Source organism: Mesitornis unicolor, unplaced genomic scaffold (assembly GCF_000695765.1).
Source record: "Mesitornis unicolor isolate BGI_N332 unplaced genomic scaffold, ASM69576v1 scaffold10818, whole genome shotgun sequence".
NCBI classification, from domain to species: domain Eukaryota; kingdom Metazoa; phylum Chordata; class Aves; order Mesitornithiformes; family Mesitornithidae; genus Mesitornis; species Mesitornis unicolor.
The window spans coordinates 2,869-12,042 of record NW_010202547.1 but is presented as its reverse complement, the minus strand read 5'-3'; the positions used below and the strand labels follow the sequence as shown (position 1 = coordinate 12,042).

Below are 9,174 nucleotides of genomic sequence, written 5' to 3'. Positions count from 1 at the left end.
AGCAGGGGACTAACTTGCAGCTTTTCCACTGGGTACTTTTATAATCACTGCTAAAATGACTCTAGGGTTTGGGATTAAAAACCAGGAGAAATAAGTCGTTAGTAGGAACTATGTTTCATAAAATGGTTTGTATTGAAGTCTTTTGCATCAATGTTATTTGACAACATGCTAATTAAGGCTATTAGCACACACTCGGGCGTAATTATTCAGCAGAATATTTAGGTATTTAGCAGTGTTGTTTCACTTGAACGTGGGAGTCAGGCAGCTAAATCCTCTTGCATTACCAAGTATTTCTGGCATGACAACAGTGTAGGAGACTTTGATTCATGCTCCAGAGTTGCCCGGGTACGTTTCTGGAAGAGGAGTTATGATTTCAAAGCCAATGTTCCAATGGATGAAAACAGCAGGTCCTCCACAGCTATGCAGTCCCAGTGACAAAAGACCTCTTTTTTTTTTTTCCAACCAAGCAAAAGAGACATAGCCAAATGTTTAAATCTACCCTTCCCTTCAGGCAGAAGCTCCAGAAAACAGAACAAAAGTGGTTGTGTTTTGTTTTTTTCCCCAAGGAGTAAGGTTTCTTGCAATAAATATCTGTCTGAAAACAGAGTATAAAGTTGCAAATCAAATTCTGAATTAGCAGTGAAGGCAGGAGCCATTCCCAGATCCCAATGTTAACAGGTCTGCACTCCAACTGATATCAATCCTCCAAAATCCCAGACGAGCACACCCATGCTGCAGCAGGCAGCGTGGACGCAGCTCCTTGTTGACCTTACTGGGGCTGGCTTTCATGTTGCCAGTTCATGTACTGATAAACAGTACAATTTGCAACTGTATGTAGTTCAAAGCATAAAAAAACCTGCCAGACTCTGAGAACATATGAGGGCACGTAGCCTGGAGCTGAAAGCCATGCTGCTGCATGTACCCAAGCTCAGCTGGAGCTGTAATCACACCTTTTGAATGAGCGTAGGCATGTCCTGCCATTGAAAAATTTGGCTTTCCCCTCTTGAGGCAAACTGGTGCTGACACTTTCAGGTATTCAAGCCTCAGGGAAGGTATTTGGCAGTTCCTCGCTTTGCTGTAGGTGAGCGTAAAGAAAAAAATCCCAACAAAATCCAAACCGTGTTCAGTTCTAGGAAGAGAATAGAGCATCAATTAATTGATTGTCTTTGGGTTAGCCAAAGTTCAGTTAAATTAGATTGTGCTGCAAAGCTATGCAGAGGTCTCCCAGGTTTGGTTCACAGCATCTGGTTGGTTCACTTCATTAGGAGCTGCTCAGCAAAGCCAAGGACTGTAAACGCCACATGAGAAGAAGCTGCAGCTCCATGGTAAGGCTGCCTGTTCATTCAAACTAGTGCAAGGTCTGCAGTAATCTTGCCTCAGGTTAATTTACTTCTGAAGGAAACTCATCTTCAGGAGATCTCATGCATTTTGACAAAGGTATTTGTTACCCAAAACACGCCCACATAGACGACTGTACTAGGTTTCGCTAAACTCTTGATATTAAACAAAGGAAAGTGGCTTTGTCTTTTCCAGCTTCCAGACGTCTCTACAGGGACTACGACTAGGCCTTAAAGACTTAAAGCCAAAAGATGCACGTGTATCAATTCAACACATATATTCACAGTCAACAACTCACCTTGAATTTAAACAAAAAGGAGTACAAGCAGCACGTCCCTCATCAGCTAGCTGCTGACCTGGCGAGGTGCAATCCTGGCTCCCTTCAGTCCACGGGCACTCTGCTGTGGGCATCAGCGGGGCCAGGTCTGCACCCTCTGAGGGCACTGACTTTACAGATCAAGGACTAGAAAATGGTGCAACTGAGGGATTCAGGTGATGGCCAAAGAGAAGGGCGATGGGAAAGCACGTTTTATGGAGCACAGGCAAGAAAGCACATCAGCAAATTCACTAATGGAAATGGGGAAGGTAAAACATGAAAGCTACAAAGATGCTGTACTTCATTTGTAAAGAACACTTCAACCTGGAGATAAATCTTAGGCTAGATCATGTTGTGCCTTCATGAGTTTGTCGGGGGCGGGGTGGAAATCAAGCATTTTCAAGCAGTGTATTTTAAGCAGCCTTTTCTTGCCCACCTCCTGGATTCCCAGATGATGTTTAATGCTGTTGCTCTAACAAATCCTTTTGTTACTTGAGAGCTGGGAACAACCAGGCAGTGAATTACACTGATTGTACTGCAAAGTTGGAGGAGGTCTAAGACTCTTTAAATAGCTGATATGTGAATCTGTGTTGCATGTTTCTTTTCAAAGGGTTTTTTCCTCAAGTCTTTAAGTTTTAAATAGTAGTTCCTGAAAAACTACCATGATGCAATTCTAGGTACATAGGTAAAGCAATACCTAGTCAGATTAAAAGTCTCCATTTTGTTCTCTATCTTGCATCTGGGTAACCCTAGAGCCTGGTAGGTCAAACCCAACACAGATCAAACCAAAGGTAAATGCAAATGAAAGAAACAGCCACACAAACCAGCACTTCCTCATCTGCACTGGCAAAGGCTGGAAAGCTGCACATGTTTAAAATACAAGCGTCCATCTACAATGGGTTTTGATAACCGAATGTAGGCCAAGTAACCCATTGGTTTATCAAAGGTAACCCATTGTTAAATAGGCTAATATTCAACATAAGTAGACAAAAGGGTTAAAGAAAAGGTTTCCAGAAAAGGTGGTGGTAGGACACCTACTTGTCCCTATGAGTTAAGTTAATGAAGGCTACAGTGGTGTTTAGAGAATTTGGATGAGCTCTGAAGTTTCTCTTTTCCCAATGATTCAATAGTAACAGTCATGTCTCAGTGAAGTCCTTATGTACCGTAATCACACATCACTCAGCATTTCTCCTTCCTAAAAACTAAACCACTGGAAAGAAGGAAACTGTTCCAAGTTCCTTCCTGTGGCTGAGGACGCTCAGATGAGGACACACACACACAGACAGGAAAGCTTGGCCATTTAAGCTTAAAATACAAAACTACATTGGCCATTACAAGTTAAATTAAGTGGTTCTGGAAGCAATACTCTTTAAGACACGAGAACAATCATTTTTAAAGGTCAGCACTAAAGCATAACCAACTCGTTTTTCTTGGCAGAACAAACATATGATTTGAGGTTCAGATAATTATATTGCTCTGCACAGGAGAGAATAAATGCCTTCATCAGAAATGAAAAATGCAGAACATCAGAATAATTTGTGGAACCATTTTTACAGGAGATCAGAGCCTGAACAATTGGTGCTATGCAAATAAATGGCCTAACCTGAGAAGTCTTATTCAAGTGTGTAGAAGAGCACATGCAGAAGTATTCATTAAAGTCAAGGGGGCTACTTGTGCTAGCAAGGGCAAGTTCAAGGACTGGCTTTCTTTTCTATGCTAGGAGGAAGGCAAATTAAATGTCATGCTTCAGGACATAAAACTGATTGCTTGAAGAAGTCAGGAAGGGCACTGTGTGCACTTTCATGTGGAGTAATGCACATCACGTTTGAGAGGTGTATTACGTTGTTCTTTCCCTCTACCTTTGAAGTCTCAGGTACCGGTCACTGAGAGAGACAGAAAAATAAATTATACATAAACCCAGCTGTCTAGTCCTAACTCTGTCCAGAGAAAGCATTAGTGTTTTCTATGTAATATCCCAAACATGAAAGTGATGAACAATTTCTTTTGTCTGTTGGACAGTAATTGATCTCTTATGAGCCACATTTGTGCCTAGAGTGATCACGGTTGGCTTCATTAGGGCCATTGAATGAGGTTTGTTTTTTTCCAGCCCACTCACAAAGCAATCACAACAATTCAAATCTTAATTTCTCTGAAATCCAAAGTGCATAATCGTGTTAGGATCAGTCTCCAAAGCAGTCACTTATCAAACAGATGGATTTCCTAGTGAAAAAGAAGCCAAATGCACTTCAGCACTGCTTGCTTTGAAAAATACCCAAAACTTTAATTTCCTGCTTTTCAAAGAATAGTCCAATCCTAGTGATTAAGCTTTAGTATCCACCTCTGAAAACACAATCTCCGACACACTGTGGACAACTCCAAGAGAAGATTAGCAATCCAACTTGCACACACATGCTCAGCAGCTGAAATGCCTGCCTTTCCTTTCTGTGCCTGCAAGCCTGTGGTAACAGGCTATTTTTATCCTGCCACTGTTAAGCAGATAGTGACAGTTAATTAAACTAGGCCTTCACCTATTACGTGAGCCGAAGGACTGCTTACAGGACTAGTACAAAGGTCTCACCTTTTATGCTTTGCACCTTTATTAGTGCCAGTAGATACCCAACAACATTTTCTCCCTTGACAGCATTTTATTTATCTTTCCTCCTCCATTCACCTAGCATAAATGTAGAGAACTGCATGAGATAGAAGGCAAAGAAAAAAATCAAGCCTTGGAGTCTTAACACAGATAAAGTCCACGAAAAGGATATTCAACAGGTGAGGTACACTAAGCATTATTCCTAACATCACACTGGATTCTGCAGTGCTATATAAAAAGCAATGTGATATTCCACCTCTTATTTTAAGCCACTTTAAAAAAAAAATCCTGCCTCAAAGGAAAATAAATCATAACATTGTAACAGTGTCTTTTCAAAGCAGCACAGTTCTCAAAAATCTGCATTCTTACCTGTAATTTCAAATTAAATTTAGAGGCACATATCTGAGTCAAACTTATATCCTCTGGTAGGAAATGTTATTGTAAGTTCAAAGTCTTGCATATGATTGACAAGGCAACTTAAATACTGGAGGAGGAGAAGGGAAGAAAGAGAAGGAATGAATAATCTCTTCAAGTAGGGCCAGGCTTCCTTGTTTTTAAAGTACCAAGGTTTGGGTCTAAGTGTTTTAGATGCTCAAGTTTCATCTGGTTTGACTGCCAGCCAGAGGACTACCCTTCTTTACACCCTTGGCAAAAGCCAAAATCTAGAATAATCTTGCTCTAACTGGTTGCATTAGAAATGCAGTTTTGCTGAAATTCAAGGTTTCAAGATAACAACAAAACAGGGACTTAAAGGGCTGATTTGCAAAGATGAGATACTGCTCGGGCTTTTACACAGCTTCCCACTCCGCAGCGAGCAGCTGAAATACAAAGTCATATTTAACATATCACTATTACTCTAACTTCAGTGTCTGAAAATAAACCCGACTCGCAGTGCTGAGTTTAATGATGCAAAAAGTGTGGGTGAAATAAGAATAAATGGAAAAGAGAAACAAAATCACGAGTCGGTCTTATTTGGGCGTTCTGGATTTTTTTCCTTCCTTTCCCTGGGGCACACATCATATTGCAAAATGTTCATTCACAAAATAGAGCTTGACATTTGGAGAAGAAGGCGGACTTCGAAAGAAGTCTGCCTAATCACCCAGCATGGGACTTGAAAAGTTGCACGTAAAGTGACTTTCATCTGTTCCTAAAGCTATTGAATCACAGAACGGTTTTGTTTGGAAAAGATCTTTAAGATCATCGAGTCCAACCATCAGGAGACAGAAAGGATTTTGGTGGAAAAAAGGTTTGTTGTCAGGATTCAGGAAGAACAATTATTTATCACCTTTAACCTCTGTGGGGAGATTAACACCTTTTTTTGCACTTACGGTTTTTACTAGACAAATGTGGAACTGGACTCATAATTTTCTCTTGAGATTACCCAACAGGTAAGAAAACACTTTGACAACTTGAAATCATCAAGTCATCTCACTTTTCCTAACCTACGGGCACAGACTCCTGGGCAGAGATTACGTTTCAGAAGGAGGGGTAGGCTGGCACACAGCCTGGGGCGGATAACTTATGGCAGGAGACTGTGCAGAGACTGGAGAAAGTGCAGAAAATACAGCCAAAAGCATTTGGCTCTCTGTCCCTTTTCGATAGCATTGCCTCTCTCTGCCTTGCATCTAAATCAGCCTTGTCCCAGTGTATGACTTGTCCTTTTTTCTTCTATTTTTTTTTTGACTGGAGATACATAATTAAAGTACTGTGCTATGATCTCTCTTGATTTGTGCAGGTTATTTTCTGTCTGGACTGCAGGGTGTCTGACCCTCTGGGGCAGGGACAAGCAGGACAACAGGGCGTAAGATGATCAAATCTTATCCTTGATGAAGACAAGATGTTATGGATTCCCCAGACACAGCTGAGACACAGACCCCAGAAAAGCCCAACATGAGGCAAAATGGTAACCACAGCCCCACCATTTCAGCCTCCAGTGTCCCAAAATGTTACCTGTTGTGAATCTTGGCTTAGTGGGTGGCTCCTGTACAGACATTGGGAAGGTAGCAGAGGCAGGAGAGGACTGTGCACGGGACAGAGGCCGATGTCCTCCGAAAGAGACAGGCATGCCTGCTGCCTCCAGCGATGCCTGGTAGTTTCTCAGCTGGTGAATGCGTTGCTGCTCCAACAGAAGGGCTTGCTGTGGGGAAAAGAAGCAGGGAGATGCTGAAAGTCTGTGTGGTGCCTTCATAAAATGGTTTTAAAGGATTTTTAAGGTTTGCAGGCTTGGACTCCTTTCCCTGACAAATAAGTGCACGCACCTTTGTGCAACAAATGAAGATGCGTGCGTTTCTAGAGCAAGGTCAGGCAAGCGCGGTGTGTTCAAACACAGCCCAGAAGCTGGTACAGGCTGGCAGGGTCATTAGCAGAAGCAGCCCCCTCCTCTCCTTGGGTCTGGCCACATCTTTCTCCTCCGTGTCCCTGCACTGCTGCAGTGGTGCATTTAAGAGTGCAATGCACCAGACCAGGGAATGAGCCCGGCTCAACCGGACACCAGGTAGGAAAGGGAGCTTTCAGCCAAGCTGGTTCTCTGCACAACCACACCTGGAGAGGCTCTTGGTCAGAAGGGATGGCTGCTCCAGCTTGCCACGCTCCAAATAACCTAACAACTTTCCATTTCCTCTATTTACCCGCTCTCTTCTTTGAGGCAAAATAACTGCAAAGAACACAATATCTTAAAGACTCCTCAGGTGTGACCATGCACTCAGGATTAGGGCAAGGGAGGGCTGCACTTTCAGAGGAAAGATATCACTGTGGTCCATCATTAGCAGCATGTTACATTTAAATTAATTAATTTTTTACTACAGCAATGAGGCTCAGATGAGACTGTATAAATCAAATAACATTTTGTACAACCATGGCTGACAGTGGCACTGATCCTTCAAAGGCAGCGATGTTATGAAGATAACGCTGCTGAGTTAGGGACCGAAAATGTAGTCTCTGAGCAACTGCCAGCAACATTCATGAGGGACGGGCAAGTCAGCTCTGCAGTGCTAGGGAGACAGCAGCGAGATGCAAATGACTACGGGGAGTAACTGATTTCCACCTGATTCACAGTCATTGCAACTGCAAACCTGGCATGAGGCTGCGTTCCCTAGCCAAGGGCTGTGGATTTACTCACAGCTACACCCTGGCATGGCTACAGCAATCTGCACCCGGCTGCAGATCCCCTGCTCTGGGATCCCACACGGCTGTAGGTACAGTCAGATGCTGAGTGCTAAGGGCTGCAAACATGAGCAGAGCACTGATGCCTTAAGAGAACTGCAACCTTCTCGCCTTCATTACTGCGACCACAAATGCAGCTTGTGGGAGACTGCCATGTTATTGGGAAGATTATGTTATGCTACGTTGTTATTGGATTTACTTGCAATCCACAAGCCTCTGGTGTTCACCCTCAAAAGTAAGTGCAGCTGCAATCTCTGGGATCTCCAGATCTGAAGAAGGAACTCCCTCCAATGAAGCTCTGTCCCTTTATCCAGCCCTTCTCCAGGGCAGTCAATTTGTTTTAAAACATAAAATCTTCTGCTAGTATTTAATGCCCAAAAATGTTAAGCCACACTTTGTCTTCCCAAAGAAGCAGAGTGGTGCAGTGGCTGCAAACACATTGACTGTGTTTTGTGCGGGTTATCTGGATTCTCCTCCTTGGGATTTCTGAGTTGACACAGTGAGTTCAGGGAAGGATGGCACTGATTTTATCTGCAGGTTTCTTTACGTAGCAAACCCTCAAGAGCTGATTCTCCCTAGATTCTCCTCCTTCAAGTAGTGTAAGGTGACTACCAAGAACCAAACAGTCTTCTACAAAGAACCAAGTCCTCAACTCGGTACTTTGCGAGCTCACCTGACGGAAGAGCAGCTCCTGCTCAGCTTGCCTCTGCCCAGACTCCAGCTCCTGCTGTGGCTCTGCTTCCTCCTCATCGCTCTCGATGGGTTCCTGCTTCACTTGCACCATGTTGGCCAGCCCTGGGGCCTCCTTTTGGCTTGTGACTCTGTCGCTGTATGGCTCCTCCAAAAGGGCTTGGTGTTCCCGTAACTCTTCTTCTGTCTCCTCAGGGTGGCTTTCATGCTGGCGAGCTGGTTCATTGGGTTTGGATATAATCTGAAAACAACCCAGAGGTTAACCAATAAATAAAATGTGACTCATCACAGGTAAAGTTCACTCTGTTCTCCTCAAAGAGCCAGCCTCATGAAAAGAGCAATTGTGAATTATAGCTTTTATCTTATAAGCTATGTCCAAAACAACCACTCAAGGGAAAGGTCAGGGCAACCTTGGCATTAAGTGCTATGAAATCCTGTGTCCCAAGTAATGATGGCCCCTTCATTTTCCACTTGTTTTTCCCTCTGAAGAAATAAGAGCCTCTTGCACTTTCACACCTATGGGTGCTACGCCATTCGCAAACCCACGGATAAGCATAACAACCAGCAGTACATTTGGCAATTAAATTCTGAAAACAAGTAAGAGAGACACAAACCCTTTAAGAGGGTTTCTGCTATCTTGTTTGCCCTTGAATCACTTCCTGAACCTAATCTGTAAAGCGAGAGGCTGTCATAAAGATTCCTATGAAACTTGCACTCTTATGAAGTTACTTAGGAGGAAACTGAGGACATTCAGCTTAGGGCATCTGTACAGAAGCAAACCACAAGAAGAGCATCATTCTAACCAGACCTTCCTAAGCAGATGTAGTAAACTGCTCTGAAAGTGGCTGCTTTCAGGGGACTATACCACTTTCACTGTAATTCACACAGGCTCAGACTTTTCATAAGTTCACTGGTGAGATAAAATTCACAGTTCTCTGTCTCAGACTGCTTATGATTTTTATTTGGAACAAAAAAAAAGTGAACTGTTTTTAAATTCAACGTAGGTAAATAAATCAATTTCCTTTCTTTAAAAAAGCTCAGGCTGTACCCATTTCACAGGCTTATAAAAAAACTG

The 9,174-nt window shown here is 43.0% G+C and overlaps 1 protein-coding gene across 1 annotated transcript in view; it reads right to left on the bottom strand.

Annotated features, from left to right (window-relative positions):
• LOC104545323 (histone deacetylase 4) overlaps positions 1–8,340 on the bottom strand; it is a gene marked incomplete at both ends in the record, with an annotated part of 44,752 nt that extends 36,412 nt beyond the window's left edge. Inside the window, 2 exons of the mRNA XM_010190432.1 lie at positions 6,198–6,384; positions 8,083–8,340. Coding sequence (XP_010188734.1) covers positions 6,198–6,384; positions 8,083–8,340 — 445 coding nt within the window. The remainder of the gene's footprint in view (positions 1–6,197; positions 6,385–8,082) is intronic.
• Between the last annotated feature and the right edge of the window lie 834 nt (positions 8,341–9,174).